General features: G+C 45.0%; 7 protein-coding genes across 12 annotated transcripts; 4 read left to right on the forward strand and 3 right to left on the reverse strand.

The window, feature by feature from the left end:
* Nucleotides 1–24: 24 nt before the first annotated feature.
* LOC135341941 (erythritol/L-threitol dehydrogenase-like) lies at nucleotides 25–2,464 on the forward strand. Its single transcript, XM_064538634.1, has 11 exons — nucleotides 25–179; nucleotides 271–396; nucleotides 444–527; nucleotides 1,036–1,140; nucleotides 1,207–1,248; nucleotides 1,297–1,346; nucleotides 1,396–1,596; nucleotides 1,769–1,914; nucleotides 1,966–2,060; nucleotides 2,112–2,197; nucleotides 2,258–2,464. Exons 1-11 carry the CDS (start codon nucleotides 116–118, stop codon nucleotides 2,357–2,359), a joined length of 1,101 nt encoding a protein of 366 aa, XP_064394704.1. The 5' UTR covers nucleotides 25–115; the 3' UTR covers nucleotides 2,360–2,464.
* LOC135341934 (erythritol/L-threitol dehydrogenase-like) lies at nucleotides 2,420–4,585 on the reverse strand. Of its 3 annotated transcripts, none has more exons than XM_064538624.1 (11): nucleotides 4,516–4,585; nucleotides 4,413–4,456; nucleotides 4,216–4,341; nucleotides 4,083–4,166; nucleotides 3,754–3,858; nucleotides 3,657–3,698; nucleotides 3,487–3,536; nucleotides 3,236–3,436; nucleotides 2,788–3,103; nucleotides 2,682–2,740; nucleotides 2,420–2,630 (listed from the first exon to the last, which is right to left on the reverse strand). In XM_064538624.1, coding segments are annotated over exons 1-11 (1,134 nt in total). In that variant the 5' UTR covers nucleotides 4,518–4,585; the 3' UTR covers nucleotides 2,420–2,525. The 3 variants fall into 3 exon arrangements, with proteins under 3 accessions (XP_064394694.1, XP_064394695.1, XP_064394693.1); XM_064538625.1 differs by having other exon boundaries at nucleotides 2,788–2,814; nucleotides 2,866–3,103; nucleotides 4,413–4,553; XM_064538623.1 differs by having other exon boundaries at nucleotides 4,413–4,553.
* LOC135341935 (uncharacterized) lies at nucleotides 4,526–6,392 on the forward strand. 4 transcript variants are annotated; one of them, XM_064538626.1, is made up of 5 exons: nucleotides 4,526–4,817; nucleotides 4,871–4,991; nucleotides 5,074–5,199; nucleotides 5,274–5,443; nucleotides 5,685–6,392. In XM_064538626.1, exons 1-5 carry the CDS (start codon nucleotides 4,662–4,664, stop codon nucleotides 6,273–6,275), a joined length of 1,164 nt encoding a protein of 387 aa, XP_064394696.1. In that variant the 5' UTR covers nucleotides 4,526–4,661; the 3' UTR covers nucleotides 6,276–6,392. The 4 variants fall into 4 exon arrangements, with proteins under 4 accessions (XP_064394696.1, XP_064394698.1, XP_064394697.1 ...); XM_064538628.1 differs by having other exon boundaries at nucleotides 5,307–5,443; XM_064538627.1 differs by having other exon boundaries at nucleotides 5,095–5,199.
* On the reverse strand, nucleotides 6,365–7,776 carry LOC135341982 (eukaryotic translation initiation factor 4E type 2-like). Its single transcript, XM_064538675.1, has 6 exons — nucleotides 7,631–7,776; nucleotides 7,293–7,550; nucleotides 7,020–7,097; nucleotides 6,827–6,963; nucleotides 6,549–6,623; nucleotides 6,365–6,491 (listed from the first exon to the last, which is right to left on the reverse strand). The coding sequence occupies exons 1-6, from the start codon at nucleotides 7,691–7,693 to the stop codon at nucleotides 6,449–6,451; spliced, it is 654 nt and encodes a 217-aa protein (XP_064394745.1). The 5' UTR covers nucleotides 7,694–7,776; the 3' UTR covers nucleotides 6,365–6,448.
* A 4-nt stretch (nucleotides 7,777–7,780) lies between these two features.
* On the forward strand, nucleotides 7,781–8,373 carry LOC135341996 (profilin-1A-like). Its single transcript, XM_064538690.1, has 2 exons — nucleotides 7,781–7,985; nucleotides 8,043–8,373. The coding sequence occupies exons 1-2, from the start codon at nucleotides 7,827–7,829 to the stop codon at nucleotides 8,319–8,321; spliced, it is 438 nt and encodes a 145-aa protein (XP_064394760.1). The 5' UTR covers nucleotides 7,781–7,826; the 3' UTR covers nucleotides 8,322–8,373.
* Nucleotides 8,374–9,428: 1,055 nt separating this feature from the next.
* LOC135341900 (5'-nucleotidase domain-containing protein 2-like) lies at nucleotides 9,429–14,983 on the reverse strand. The gene is made up of 11 exons (XM_064538582.1): nucleotides 14,710–14,983; nucleotides 12,177–12,352; nucleotides 11,990–12,120; nucleotides 11,770–11,935; nucleotides 11,312–11,429; nucleotides 11,163–11,265; nucleotides 10,932–11,036; nucleotides 10,657–10,828; nucleotides 10,087–10,227; nucleotides 9,831–9,895; nucleotides 9,429–9,705 (listed from the first exon to the last, which is right to left on the reverse strand). Exons 1-11 carry the CDS (start codon nucleotides 14,897–14,899, stop codon nucleotides 9,498–9,500), a joined length of 1,575 nt encoding a protein of 524 aa, XP_064394652.1. The 5' UTR covers nucleotides 14,900–14,983; the 3' UTR covers nucleotides 9,429–9,497.
* A 26-nt stretch (nucleotides 14,984–15,009) lies between these two features.
* Nucleotides 15,010–16,272, forward strand: LOC135341940 (acidic fibroblast growth factor intracellular-binding protein-like). Its single transcript, XM_064538633.1, has one exon. It carries the CDS (start codon nucleotides 15,118–15,120, stop codon nucleotides 16,228–16,230), a length of 1,113 nt encoding a protein of 370 aa, XP_064394703.1. The 5' UTR covers nucleotides 15,010–15,117; the 3' UTR covers nucleotides 16,231–16,272.
* The last annotated feature ends 43 nt before the right edge of the window (nucleotides 16,273–16,315 follow it).

Here is a 16,315-nt window from a genome sequence, read left to right on the forward strand (position 1 = left end):
GTATACTTATTAGCCTCTTGAATAAGGTGCGGCTAGTTTGGGAGACTACAGTTGCTGCAATGGGGGCGTAGCTCATTGTGACGATCGATCAATACCTAAATTGTAAAGTAAAAAGATGTCTTCAGCCATGGCACCTTCTGAAGCAGGCACAATGGAGTGTGTCATGTGTCACGCACCAGGTAGGCCATCCATACACACTATATGCAAGTATGGAGATGTCACACACCCACACCACCCCCCACACACACACACACCACTCCTGTTTGTCAGGTGACTATCGTGTTGAGGAGGTGGGTGTGCCTGAGGTGGGGGAGGGAGAGCTGCTCGTCAAGGTCCTCGCTGTCGGCATATGTGCTGGAGATGCTAAATGCTTTGCTGGAGCTCCCTACTTCTGGGGTGAGTGTGTCACTATAATCTCTCCCAACGTGTGTGTGTGTGTGCAGGTGATGAGGTACACCCACGCTATGTGGAGCCTCCAGTTATCCCCGGCCATGAGTTCATAGGAGAGGTGGTCAAGTTGGGACCAGGTATGTCATCAAGTTCATTACTGAGTGGAGGAGTTGGTTTCAGATAATGAACATTTATTTTGCTATGCCGATCTATTTTCCATGCACATTCCCTAAATGTTCACTCTGAAATTAGCGAATAATAATAGTATTATAAAGAAGTTTTAACTATCCCCCTCCTCCATTAGGTGCTCCAGAGCTTTAACTATCCCCCCTCCTCCATTAGGTGCTCCAGAGCAATAACTATCCCCCCTCCTCCATTAGGTGCTCCAGAGCTTTAACTATCCCCCCTCCTCCATTAGGTGCTCCAGAGCTTTAACTATCCCCCCTCCTCCATTAGGTGCTCCAGAGCAGTAACTATCCCCCCTCCTCCATTAGGTGCTCCAGAGCAATAACTATCCCCCCTCCTCCATTAGGTGCTCCAGAGCAGTAACTATCCCCCCTCCTCCATTAGGTGCTCCAGAGCAATAACTATCCCCCTCCTCCATTAGGTGCTCCAGAGCAGTAACTATCCCCCCTCCTCCATTAGGTGCTCCAGAGCAGTACAATGTGGAGGTTGGGGACCATGCCATTGCTGAGAATATAGTACCATGCTGGGAGTGCCGCTACTGTAGGAGAGGCAGTTACAACATGTGTGAGTGAGTGGTGTACTCACCTGACCCATTGTCACTGTATGTGTACTGTCACTGTATGTGTACAGGTGTACCTCACAATGTGTTTGGGTTCAAGCAAGCATCTCAAGGTAAGCCTATCCGTTGACTACTATAGAGTTCATATCTCTGTGTTATAGGAGCCATGGCAACCTTCATGAAGTACCCTAAAGGAGCTATTGTTCACAAGGTTAGTTGATGCAATGACAGTCTGTAATGGTGTTCAATGCTACCCTCAGGTCTCTATGAGCATCCCTCCCGTCCATGCTGCCTTCATTGAGCCATTAGCATGCTCTGTACATGCTGTGAACTTAGGGGAGATACAGAGAGGGGACGTGGTGGTGGTGAGTGGGTGTGGTCCCCTTGGACTAGGAATGGTGGCAGCTGCAAAACTAAAGTCTCCAAAAACCCTCATAGCACTTGACCTTTACGACTGGAAGGTTGGTTGGTACCGTGCATTTTCAAATTAATCGAAAGGCAAATAACTAATGTATAACTAAATGGCCTCTCCTAATCTTCTGAGTTTTGAAATTCCCTTTGATAGTATTTCCCGGTATTGTGTGTTACATGCAGTCCACTTAACCCTGTTATTACTCAAACAAACACACACAGTTAGAGATTGCTCAGAAGTGTGGTGCCGATGTTGTCCTCAACCCTACCAAGTGTGACCTCTACGCTGAGGTGGGTAGACTCAGTGAGGGCTATGGCTGTGATGCGTATATAGAGGCCACTGGTCACCCTCAGAGTGTGAGACAAGGGTGAGTGGGGTCAGAGTGTGAGACATGTTAGTCTGTGTACTCTCTCTCTAGGCTGCAGATGATAGCCAAACATGGCCGCTTTGTGGAGTACAGTGTATTTGGGAAGGAGACCTCTGCTGATTGGACCATCATCTCTGACGCTAAAGGTTGGCTGTAATAACGACTGGTCTAGCTAACACACCCCCTCTCTCTAATAGAGCTGACGATCAAAGGTGGTCACCTTGGCCCGTACTGCTATCCAGTGGCTATTTCTATGATTGAGAAGAACCAGCTCCCCTTGGAAGTAAGCCACGCCCACTGACTGTGTGTATGTGTGTGTGAGTTGATCCCCCGCCCCCTCCAGGACATCATTACACACCAGCTAACATTTGCTGAGCTGGAGAGAGGCATTGAGCTGGTCAACAAGAGTGCAGAGTCCATCAAGGTTGTCCTGCTACCAAGCTAGCTTACTTGAACTAGTGTATACCTAGTTAGAGCTTGGACATGCTATATAATTATAATGTACTTAATTTTTTGATATTATTGTTCAACAGTCATTGCACGATCCTGAGGTGTCAAAGATTCCAAAATTTATAATAAATAATCACAATAATTTATAAAGAAAAGTTCCATCAAAAGTTTGGCAGTAGGATGATCTTAATGGATTTGCTTGAGTCAGTGACCATCTTTATCCCCTCCACCACGTCTGTCATGTCCAGCTGGTGTGTGATCACCTTCTGCATGTACACACTAACACAAGAGATGAGGACTCAGGCTAACAGTCTCACCTCAATAGGTAGGGCCCCACTCTCAAGCATGGAGATAGCCTGAGGGTAGCAGCCTGGGCCTGTGTATGGAGGGATGGTATAGCTCTGATGATACCAATGCACTCACCAAGGTGTCCACCAACTATTGTGATCTCTGTGTAATAAGACATAGTGTAGTTAGTGCTCATGTTACACTCTACCTCACCCTTCCTTGAGGAGAGGCTCCAGTCCAGGCTAACATCTCCACCAAATACTCCATACTCCACTAGTCTCCCCCGAGGCCGTACCATGGTCAGACCTTGCCTCACTGACTCCCCATGCCCTGTAGACTCTATATAGATATCACAACCACGCCCCTCCGTTAGGGAAACCACCTCCTTCACCACATTGCATTGACGAGGGTTGAACACTAGGTCAGCACCACAGCTCTTAGCTACCTCAAGCTGCAAGGGATGGGGTCATGCTAATATAATACATGTCCTCTTTCACTAGAGAAAAGAAGAGTGTGTAGCTTGTATCACATGAAATGGCTTTACAATACTGCATTGTATGATGGTAATTAGTGCCATACCAACCTTCCAGTCGTAAAGGTCAAGTGCTATGAGGGTTTTTGGAGACTTTAGTTTTGCAGCTGCCACCATTCCTAGTCCAAGGGGACCACACCCACTCACCACCACCACGTCCCCTCTCTGTATCTCCCCTAGGTTCACAGCATGTACAGAGCATGCTAATGGCTCAATGAAGGGCGTCTGCCAGCCAGGAATAGACGGAGGGATCTGTACTACACACACACACCATAAGCCCATACACAACAGATCATACTCACTTTATGCACGATAGATCCCTTGGGGTACTTCATGTACACAGCCATACCGCCTGTGCGTGTGTGTGTGTGTGTGTGTGTGTGTGTGTGTGTGTGTGTGTGTGTGTGTGTGTGTGTGTACCGCCTACAGCACAGTAAGAGTGTGACTGATGATAGTTAATTTATTCCATCACCTTGAGTCTTTTGTCTCCATCCAAAGACATCATGGGGGATACCTATGTGGGGGGGAGTAACTGTGAGACCCCCTGCATAGTGTGGATGGGGCCTTACAGAGGTTGTAGTGGCCGTTCTTGCAGTAGTGACAGTCCCAACATGGCACAATCTGTTCAGCTATGGCATGATCACCAACTGCCAGTCCGTACTTCTCAGCAGAGCCTGAGGAATACCACTGACTAGTATGAGGAATACCACTGACTAGCATGAGGAATACCACTGACTAGCATGAGGAATACCACTGACTAGCACGAGGAATACCACTGACTAGCACGAGGAATACCACTGACTAGCATGAGGAATACCACTGACTAGCATGAGGAATACCACTGACTAGCATGAGGAATACCACTGACTAGTATGATGGCTATGAAGACAGCACAAACCTTCCCCCAGTCTGACCACCTCCCCTGCAAACTCATGACCTGGTATAACGGGTGGTTGGATGTAGCACGCACGATCACTGTTACCTACGATTATTATTATGATTATGGTGAAGATGGAAGGAAACTAACTTACCCCAGTAATAAGGAGCTCCAGCAAAGCATTTAGCATCTCCAGCACATATGCCGACAGCGAGGACCTTGACGAGCAGTTCCCCCTCCCCCACCTCAGGCACACCCACCTCCTCAACACGATAGTCACCTGACAAACAGGAGTGGTGTGTGTGTGTGGTGTGGGTTTTATTTGCTACAGATGTAAAGGCACAGACTTACCAGGAGCATGGCAACGGACACACTTCATAGTCTCTGGAATATCCATCTTAGTAGTAGTCTGGCCACGCCCTCCCATACTTCGAAGAGGCTGGAAATCGAGACTATCTTAGTAGTTGGAGCTGGAGAGAGAGCCTATTTTAGCATTTTGCTAGGGGAAAGGTCGTCATTAGAACAAGCTGTTGTCGGTAGAACTTCTGCTCAAATCAGAATTTGTGTCCACTGTTTCCATGGGCACATGTGGAGTACATCATGGCAGCTCTAGAGACAACAGATTTCACAAGCTCTGCAGAGGAACTGGTTGATGCTCAGTTCACAGACAGGACGGAGACACTGGACATTATACACGTACTCACGAGGGATTTCCTCCAGGCAGTGGCCCAAGGGGACAACCCTCAACTATCAATAGTAATTATAGCCTAATGATGTGTTCATTATTATTACTGATAACTTTCTTGCAGACAAGCCGTTCTGAGAAAAATGTCGTAAGAGACGAGAACAGACGTTTGAGATTGGGCAAAATCAAGGTTACAAAAAAACTATTTGTGAAGAACGGAACTGGCGCTGAGAGATATGCAAAAAGTGAGACAATTTGTGCAATACCATAACCACAACTCTGGGCTATGCCATCTCATAAGCCCCCCTGCATGATAATGTTCCATAGTCTGGCAAGTGCTGTCTTTAGTGCAGAAGCTCCTACTGGAAGGCAAAGTGGCTACTCAGAGGGAGGCTTACTACTGTCTAGTCCAACACTTCAAGAACCAGTCAGAGTTCAATGACACACTGCAAGGTACCTACACTGAGCCACCATCAAATACATTTAATTTTTAAAAGGTAATTACTGTATTTCTCTAATAATTGCAGTACAAGATTTCATTGGTTGCAATTATCGTACAGATGTGGTGGCCCTCACTGGGTGTGCACGCTCATCACTGGGTATCTGTGCCAGTAGCTCAGGGGCCATTGCTGGTCGTGTCCAGTGGCTGGAGGGAGGAGAGACTATAGACTGCTCAGCTACCACTGGAGGAAAGCTGGTGAGCTAACTAAGACTTGATCCCATACAGTACATGACTTGTGAATGACTGTGTGCTTAGTGGATAAGTAACTGTAGCTTTTTTGAGTGGCACACCATATTGGAGCAAATGCATGTTTTAGTTTTGAAAATTCAACTAGCTCCAAACACAGACAATTATTATAATATTATTATTCAATGATTGTGTGCTCAGCGTTGTTCAAACCACCCTCCTACACACTCACTGCATGCTCACTCTACAGATACCAGGAGTGATTGAGGGAGTGCGATTTGAGTCTCTAGGAGCTCGCTATATTCTGGTGGTGGAGAAGGATGCTGTGTTCACTTACCTGTGTGGGCAAAGGATCTGGGACAGTCTCCCTCTGGTGTTGGTGACTGGATGTGGCTACCCTCCACTCAGCGTCAGAGCAATACTCAAGCAGCTACAGACTCAGCTACAGCTCCCCGTAGTGGGCCTATTTGATTACAACCCTCACGGAGTGCGTATACTCCTCACGTACAAGTATGGGTCTACCAGGATGGGACTTGAGGCTCATTCGTACGCTGTGGATATCAAGTGGTTGGGTGTGCATCACAGCGATCTGTTCGACCCTAGCACTGGGAGTGTGTGTGTGGAGAGGAGTGCTCTACAGCAATGGAGCTCGGCAGATGAGAGGGTGTTTAATAGTGTGGCTAGCAGAGTGGAGGTTATACAGTGTCCTCACTATCAGAGGGAGATGGGCCTCATGAGGAGAGCTAGGGTAAAGGCCGAGATAGAGGCTCTCAACAGCAGAGGATTCGACACCCTCGAGTTCAAGATTGTACAGAAAATACTTAGAAAAAACTATTTCTGAATATTATTATTCTCATCCATTCACCCAAATTATGTGAAAATTCATCGTTTAAATATCAAATTTTTTATGCAACTATTATTAAAAGCAAATTACCATTGAAAAAACAATTTTATCAAGATGGAATGTGAAATGTATTAATGGTATACAGAACTTGATAGAAAAGGAGACTAGAGCTACCTAACAAAAACGTCAGTGTTCCGATAGCTAGACTTGTCCCTGCAGGAAAGGAAATAATAAAGTAGCCAATCTTCATAATATACAGCATTGGCTTACTTGATGCTCAGATTGTGGGCCTTGTACTCAATCACAGTGTTGATGGGCAGGGACATCACTCTGGTCATGGTGTCTCTGTGGAAATAATCATCCTTCACCATAGCAATCTTATCTACATAAAGATCTACCTAGGAGGCTGTAGAATGCAATGTAAATTAACTCAAGCGGCACTTAAGGTTACCTCCGCTTAGAACAAAATGTGGAATGGGTATATACTTGCTATGGGCTATAGGAGGGCAGACACGGCAGAGACCTACTCACACACACACACTGATCACCTGATCCTGGTGGTGATATCAGGGTTGGAAGCTGTCCTGTTCCACAGGGAGATTATGTCCTCATTTGGCCGCACAGACACCACCGCTCCACACAACTCATCTCCAACAATGAACTGCTCACCGAGGATAGCCAGGAGCTGCATGGCACATAATGTTAATAGTCAGTTCAAAGGTAGTCAGTGATAATTCTTACCAAGTTTTCCCAGCAGCGAGAGGCTATGCCTTTCTTCAATCTGATCATCCATTTCCCACCCTCCTTGTTGGCATCATCCTACATCATGAAGAACAACAAACTATCACAATCTCTCTCACACACACACACACACACTTATTATGTAACAGTGAGTACAGCAAGATCTTTCGTTGGGGCCACAGTAAAACCACTCAAAATGACCATCACTTTGATTCGATTTCCTTCAAGTTAGATGTCGTACACAGAACACAATACACACACACTGCACATTACCTCCCACATTGGCTTGATGCCCATTTTGAAGAGGTGTACGTCTGAGTGCGGGGGAAGCTGAGAGAGGCGTGCCAGGTGGGAGTAGAGGGACCAGAACCCCTCGACGGACGAGAAGGCCCCGAGGTGTTTGATATTGTCCTCATAGTTCCCGGCAGACGACACAGAGCCTCGAGTGCGCTGAGTGAACCAGAGGGAGTAGCAATGCTGGAGTCTGTTCTCAGTCTCAGACACCTCAGGGGGAGAAATGGAGTAGCAGTGCTGGGATGGGTAATGGAGGTATTTATAAAAGTAAAGCCTCATCAGTGTGTGTATCATTATAAACATAGACCATAGATCACCTTGGCTGTTAGGACAGGGCTATGGGTATTCTGATCAGTGGTAGTAGAGTCTGTCTGGCTCATTGTGGGGACGGATGTGATGATCGAAGGTAGCTTTTCTAGCTGACTCTGTGTGCGAAATGTTTTATTTAATGTGCAGCACGATCATGTGAAGAGAGAAGGGGGGTGGGGCTCGTTGCGCTGCAAAATATAAACAATGGACATCTCTAAAGTGCCTGTGGGACCTGCCAAGCAAACCAAGAGAGCTCGATGGCAGTCCTACGTTGATGATGCTCTCTTAAAGACTGGCCAGGTCAATAATGCAGCCATTCATGGTCTAGATGGGCTCAGGTGGGCTTGCTCCACTAACTTCCAGGTTAGACAATAATCAGCTAGCTAGATGTGTGAATGTACCTCACCAGGGCCCCTGTAGGTTAATGTGAAGCAAGTTAGGAAGCTCGTAGCCTTCATACTGGGAGAGGACCCATCACTAAGGAAAGCAGGCATTGAGGTGGCTAATCAGAAATTCATCTTCCTCAAAGCCGTGACAGGCAAGGCAGTGTACGGGAGGAAAGGCGTTGACTCAGGGATCTGTGTAGTCAAGTCAGAGAAGGCTCTCCTCATTGGAACATATGGACCAGGGGTGCAGGCAACAAACTGTAACTCTGTCATCGAAAAATTAGCAGAATATCTTAGTCAACATGATTTGTAATGTGAAGGTAGTCTGTGTATCGCCAAATTGTCAAATACTTTTATCTCTCGAATATCAACTTTGATGGTACCATTTGAAAGGTCTCTTTCTAAGCTTTCAGAAAAACATAACATTTTTGATTTTCGATCGACAGAATTCAAGTTATGGCAGCTGAAAGATTCCCAAAATCATTAATTAAACGGAGGGGGGGGGGGGGGGGAGTGTCTTTCAACAGCCATAACTTGAAATAGTTTTGTGTTCCCGTGAGTGGGTCCTATTCACTAGCAATAGTTTTGCGTTCCCGTGAGTGGGTTCAATTCACCAACAATAATTTTAAAGTTTTGCATTCTGGGTTCAATTCACCAGCAATAGTTTTACGTTCAAATACTTTTATCCTCGAATATCAACTTTGATGGTACCATTTGAAAGGTCTCTCTTTCTAAGCTTTCAGAAAAACATAAATTTTTTTTTAGATCCACAGAATTCAAGTTATGGCGGCTGAAAGATTCCCAAAATCATTAATTAAACGGAGGTGGGGGTTGTCTTTCAACAGCCATAACTTCAGTACAGTTGATCCGATGTCAAATTTTCTGAAAGCTTAGAAAATTACCTTTCAAACGATGTGATTCAATCTATAATTTCATTGGGGCCCTAATTTGTCATTTTTTGGCGTCGGACCATGGGCAATTTCTGAAAGCTTAGAAAGAGACCTTTCAATGGTACCATCAGTGTGACGGTAGTGTGACTGTAATGTGCCGTAATGTGCCGGTAGTGTGGGAGAATCTGTCAGCTGCCATAACTTGAATTCTGTGGATAGAAAATCAAAAATTTTATGTTTTTCAGAAAGAAACCTTTCAAATGGTACCATCAAAGTTGATATTTGAGTGATAAAAATATTGCCAATTATTATTTGGCGATACCATGAATTATATATGTATAGCCCATGGTCCGAGGCCGAAAAATGACAAATTAGGGCCCCAATGAAATCGAATCACATCGTTTGAAAGGTAATTTTCTAAGCTTTCAGAAAATCATAAAAATGTTGACATCGGATCAATGGTACTGAAGTTATGGTTGTTGAAAGACACCCCCCCTCCGTTTAATTAATGATTTTGGGTTTTCATCGTAAATTGTTCAGAGCAAGTTTCATTAAAACATAATATAAAAGCCAAACTCTTGAGAAAAATAATGAATCAATCAAAAATCAAAGTTAAGGTCTGGTTCATGTGGTAGGGCTGCCCTCCTCGGAATGAAGGTGTAGTCCAGAGAATAGTTCATGAGGTTGTTGAGAGAGGAGGTGTACAGGTTGGAGAAGGTGGCCAGGCGACGGCTGAAGTATGTCGGGTTCTTCTCTGTTCTAAACACACTGCCAAACCGGACGTTGTGTGCCTCCTTCAGGTACTTCCTGCATGAAGGGAACAGTGAGGGGTGCATGTAGTGCACAAATCTGTCAATAGCCATAACTTTAGTACCAGCTGTTGATCCACAACAGTGTTGTAGTAATGGGGTACGTGGATTGTTTAGCCACACCTTTTAATATCCCTCTTCACTTTCCAACTCTCGAGCAACTTCTCTATGTCAGCATCGCAATAGTTCTGTGGTGAAATAATCATTATTGTCTATGTACAGTACAGTGGAGTACAGTACAGTGGAGTACAGTACAGTGCAGTGGAGTACAGTACAGTACAGTGCAGTACAGTACAGTACAGTGCAGTGGAGTACAGTGCAGTGGAGTACAGTACAGTGGAGTACAGTGCAGTGGAGTACAGTACAGTGGAGTACACACCTGCCTCCTCTGTAGCAGGCTCTCCAGGGACAGCAAATCAGCCAGCTGAGACTTGAAGGTGGTGGAGTTGGATGTCTCTATCTCTCTCTCCAGCTCTGGTAGGATGGCCCCTGTCTTCCAGCCCAGTTGTAGAATAGGGTCCTGCATGAGGGGAGCAGGAACTGTTAGGAATGTGTAGCCTGGGCTGACAGATCATTGTAAGGTTCCCTGAAATGTACCAGGGACGTGCCTAACCACCTCTAAACAAAATAACCACCTCTAAACAAAATAAACAGTAATCACTGAATATATATGTACAGTACTCACTGAATATATACGTACAGTACTCACTGAATATATACGTACAGTACTCACTGAATATATACGTACAGTACTCACTGAATATATACGTACAGTACTCACTGAATATATACGTACAGTACTCACTGAATATATACGTACAGTACTCACTGAATATATACGTACAGTACTCACTGAATATATACGTACAGTACTCACTGAATATATACGTACAGTACTCACTGAATATATACGTACAGTACTCACTGAATATATACGTACAGTACTCACTGCGAGGTCAGAGAAGACGTGGTCTCCAAAGTAAAGGACACTAGCTCCATTCCATCCAGTGAAGGACATGAAGTCACTGACGTTGCCTTGGAGATAGACACCACCCTTAGTGAGCTGAGTTATTGGCTGCCAGCTGGGGGACGTGAGGTCAGAGTTCAGTGTCCGGAATGGCCTGAGGAAATGCAAGGAGCTGGGTAAATTACAAATATTGAATAGTGATTTGTACATGGGGGGTAGTAATAGAGGGAGGCTAGTAATAGAGGGAGAATGTGTACCTGTGAGAGTCACTGTAGAAGCTGGGTTTCCGTGCGTTGGTCACTACAACGTCAAATAGATCCCTCCAATCAGAAGAGCCGAGGAGATGACTCATACCCTTGTCTCTGTAGGGGTCAAGTCAGTTATGGTAGTCGTGTCTGTACAATACAATACATGATGTTAATGGTTTAGTGTAGCAGTCATAACTTAATTCTAACTTGTACAGCAAAATATGTTTGGCTACAACTTACACAAACCAGAAGGGAGAGTTGGTGATGATGAACAGTTTCTTTCCAGAGCATTGCAATCGGTTGAGCAACTCTCTCAAGACAGGTTGACTCTCGAGGTATGTATCTACAGGGAGCCCTATATACCAGACCCACCACAACCATGGACTCACCAGGGTCCCTAGCAATGATGCGATGAATCTCCCCTGACTGATGAATGTTATACACAGTGTTCTGAACATCCTCAAACAAATACTCTGGGTCAAAGCTGATCCCGTGGTCTATCATGTACTGTGAGGGGGAGATAGGAATATACCTCTCTAGTAATAATTATTTGTACACAAAAGTCCTAGCATAGCTATTGTAGACTGGCGGGTAGTAATTTCAGATTTTTCTCTGTTTTTAGGGTACTAATTTTGGCGGATTTCATTAGCACAATATTTGACAAAAGATACATATAAAGTTGAATGGAAAGTTTGGAGTCAGATACTAGCTTGCTCAGCATACTCTCAAAAGTACATTTCTTATTAGCGCGGACTTAATTTAGTGTTAATTCGCTAAATTAGTACCCATTTATAATAGTAAACGTTATTAAGGTAGATTGTTAACTGTACATAAATCCCTCTCTCACTTGCATAAGGTCAGCAAATAATGCAGTCTCAGGTATTGAGAAGAGGTCAAGGAACTGAGTGAGCTTCCAGGTGCTGCTCCGGGAGAGACTGTCCATCACCGTCATTGGAACATGTGTACCTCCGTATGCCGCCACTACTTCCTCTGTACTTACTGGCTCGTGCCCTCTGTGTGAGGTGTGTGGGGGTGTGGGGTGTGTGTGGTGGAGGGACTGGCAGTACCTGTATACTGAGGTGAGTTGGATGTGGTTGTACGCGTCCACTTTCATGACATAGCCACGCTTTATGTCACAGTGTAGACCTCGAATAGCAAAGGAGGGGTCAAAGGACAACTCACGGATACAGGTAGGGTACTGTACAAACAACGGAACACAATAATGATTATAACACAATAATTATAATAACTTACGTTGAGTTGCTCGACTAATCTGTTCTTGGCCAGGCCATAGATGAGGCGCAGGACGGACTGCTTGTAGTGCACCAGCGTGTAATCAAAGTCAAACCCGTACACGTCAATGTACTTGAGGGAGAGCTCACTGTTTGTGAAGACAGCTTGTCCATTGATAGCGTGGTCCCTTAGCTCCTCTAAATGTGTGTGTGGGCGTATGTACGTGTGTGTGTGGGCGTGTGCAAAGTAGTACGTGTATGTAATGTACTGTACGAGGGGTCCGACACTGTAATTTTTAGCGTACAAGATTTCAAAATCTCGAGATTTCGCAAAGATTTCGACAATAAAAAGACAATAAAAAGACAATTAAACAAATTGAAAGTGACTCTATATAGCCATAGCCTTAGCCAGCTCACAGCTATTTACCTAAAGTACTGTGTATGTACTGCACTGGGACCTGACTGTGTGTATGTACTGCACTGGGACCTAGTTATGACTGTATGTACTGCACTGGGACCTAGTTATGACTGTATGTATGTACTGCACTGGGACCTGACTGTGTGTATGTACTGCACTGGGACCTAGTTATGACTGTATGTATGTACTGCACTGGGACCTAGTTATGACTGTGTGTACTGCACTGGGACCTAGTTATGACTGTATGTATGTACTGCACTGGGACCTAGTTATGACTGTATGTACTGCACTGGGACCTAGTTATGACTGTGTGTACTGCACTGGGACCTAGTTATGACTGTATGTATGTACTGCACTGGGACCTAGTTATGACTGTATGTACTGCACTGGGACCTAGTTATGACTGTGTGTACTGCACTGGGACCTAGTTATGACTGTGTGTATGTACTGCACTGGGACCTAGTTATGACTGTATGTATGTACTGCACTGGGACCTAGTTATGACTGTGTGTACTGCACTGGGACCTAGTTATGACTGTATGTATGTACTGCACTGGGACCTAGTTATGACTGTGTGTACTGCACTGGGACCTAGTTATGACTGTATGTATGTACTGCACTGGGACCTAGTTATGACTGTATGTACTGCACTGGGACCTAGTTATGACTGTGTGTACTGCACTGGGACCTAGTTATGACTGTGTGTATGTACTGCACTGGGACCTAGTTATGACTGTGTGTATGTACTGCACTGGGACCTAGTTATGACTGTATGTACTGCACTGGGACCTAGTTATGACTGTGTGTACTGCACTGGGACCTAGTTATGACTGTGTGTACTGCACTGGGACCTAGTTATGACTGTATGTACTGCACTGGGACCTAGTTATGACTGTATGTACTGCACTGGGACCTAGTTATGACTGTGTGTACTGCACTGGGACCTAGTTATGACTGTATGTACTGCACTGGGACCTAGTTATGACTGTGTGTATGTACTGCACTGGGACCTAGTTATGACTGTGTGTATGTACTGCACTGGGACCTAGTTATGACTGTGTGTATGTACTGCACTGGGACCTAGTTATGACTGTATGTATGTACTGCACTGGGACCTAGTTATGACTGTATGTACTGCACTGGGACCTAGTTATGACTGTGTGTATGTACTGGGACCTAGTTATGACTGTGTGTATGTACTGGGACCTAGTTATGACTGTGTGTATGTACTGCACTGGGACCTAGTTATGACTGTGTGTATGTACTGCACTGGGACCTAGTTATGACTGTGTGTATGTACTGGGACCTAGTTATGACTGTGTGTATGTACTGCACTGGGACCTAGTTATGACTGTATGTACTGCACTGGGACCTAGTTATGACTGTGTGTATGTACTGCACTGGGACCTAGTTATGACTGTGTGTATGTACTGCACTGGGACCTAGTTATGACTGTATGTACTGCACTGGGACCTAGTTATGACTGTGTGTATGTACTGGGACCTAGTTATGACTGTGTGTATGTACTGCACTGGGACCTAGTTATGACTGTATGTACTGCACTGGGACCTAGTTATGACTGTGTGTATGTACTGCACTGGGACCTAGTTATGACTGTGTGTATGTACTGCACTGGGACCTAGTTATGACTGTGTGTATGTACTGGGACCTAGTTATGACTGTGTGTATGTACTGCACTGGGACCTAGTTATGACTGTGTGTATGTACTGCACTGGGACCTAGTTATGACTGTGTGTATGTACTGGGACCTAGTTATGACTGTATGTACTGCACTGGGACCTAGTTATGACTGTGTGTATGTACTGCACTGGGACCTAGTTATGACTGTGTGTATGTACTGGGACCTAGTTATGACTGTGTGTATGTACTGCACTGGGACCTAGTTATGACTGTGTGTATGTACTGCACTGGGACCTAGTTATGACTGTGTGTATGTACTGGGACCTAGTTATGACTGTATGTACTGCACTGGGACCTAGTTATGACTGTGTGTATGTACTGCACTGGGACCTAGTTATGACTGTATGTACTGCACTGGGACCTAGTTATGACTGTGTGTATGTACTGCACTGGGACCTGACTGTGTGTATGTACAATGGCATAATGGAGAGGTTACCAAAGACTTGAGTAGCTTTGCTCTCCAGTAGATGGATTAGCTGAGCTGAAGTGGGAGGGTTAGGTCCATTTATTAGAGCACCACTGGCCAGCTCAAGTGCACTAGTCACAGGACGAATGTTAGGCCATGTGTGGAGACACCTTCGCTGGAGGACATTCATCAGACACCTCAGAGAAACAAGCATTATCATCAGTAGCACTGCACTATAAATAGCTAGTTATCACTTGCCTGTACTGGTAGGACAAGAAAAAGATCGTCGTACCAACTAACACATTATGAACTTAGAGACAATTAACTCTAGGTCAAAGTTCAATTGGATGTTACCTGCCAGCGCAGCAAAGCTAAAGACACACTATACTATTCTTTACTGCATGCACTGTGCACTGAACTAGCTAGCTATTATATAAGATGGCCAGCCCACTGGATGTGTTTGTTACAGAGCCCACTGAAATTGATTTGGACGTGTTCTGCTTGTGGCTGAGCGGTGAGGGAGTGGATAAAGCGACAGAGGAGAGGCTGGCAAGAGAACCACCTTCCAATGAGTTTGACGACTACAAAGATCTTCTTATGAGCGAGACCAGAGGTTACTTCAGACTGTTTAGCATCCTAGAGCCATATCTACAGCTACCTTCTCGCCTCCTCAAGCAAGGACTGGTTCAGTTGCCATTGTCAGTCAAGCAAGCTATGATACAACACTACTATGCCTTTGATGAGAGAGTGGTGAGAGAATTCCTGGGCAAGAAACTGAGCACCAAGAACCGCAAAGACCTGGACGATGTGAGTGAGAAAACGAGGGTCCCTTTAAAGAACTGCCGTCGACAGTTTGACAATATCAAGCAAGTGCTACAAGTTGTGGATGACTACGAAGGTTCACTGGTGGAGAATATCAAAGCACAGTTTTCTCTCTCCGAGGATTTGGCCAGAAGTTACGCTTCAGTTGTTTTCATCAATCACAATCGATTTGAGACTCAGAAGAAGAAGCTGTCACACCTTTTGTTCTCTGACTTTACATATTGTGCTAGTGAGATGATTGACCACTGGACAGCTGGCTCTGAGGGTTCACATGTCATGGATGATGATCTAGAGCTGGACAGAGTCTTCCTTCAAGAGTTGCATGATCTCAGAATAGGAATGCTTGATCGAGTGTGGATAGACAGACATTTGAAACTAATTCTCAAGGACTTGCGCAAACAGAAGTGCCATCCCTCGTATGTGAAGCAAGTCGAACAGAATGGTCGGTCATTTCTAAAGTCTATCATTTCATTTGGAGCATCTTTAATTCATCGTAAAGACTTGAAGGATTTCTTTGTGGATGTGACTGATGATATACTGATCCCCTTCCACCAGTTAGGCTGGGGTCGTGAGGACGTACGGATGTTCCTGCTCAGTGTGCGAGGATGCTATCTCGAGTGTGAACAAGTTCATTCAAGACCTGCAACCAAGGGTATACCGTGGTCATGTGTGTACATGCGTTACCTGGACACCCTCAATAACTGCTTATTAGCTCTCTATAAATTATAATTGTTTTGTTGTCATTATAATGTGTTATGTAACTAACGACGACCTTTCCCCTATTTTAGTTAGTAAACAAACAGTTTTTATAAGG

The sequence above is a fragment of the Halichondria panicea genome, chromosome 9 (genome assembly GCF_963675165.1).
Source record: "Halichondria panicea chromosome 9, odHalPani1.1, whole genome shotgun sequence".
Lineage (NCBI taxonomy): Eukaryota > Metazoa > Porifera > Demospongiae > Suberitida > Halichondriidae > Halichondria > Halichondria panicea.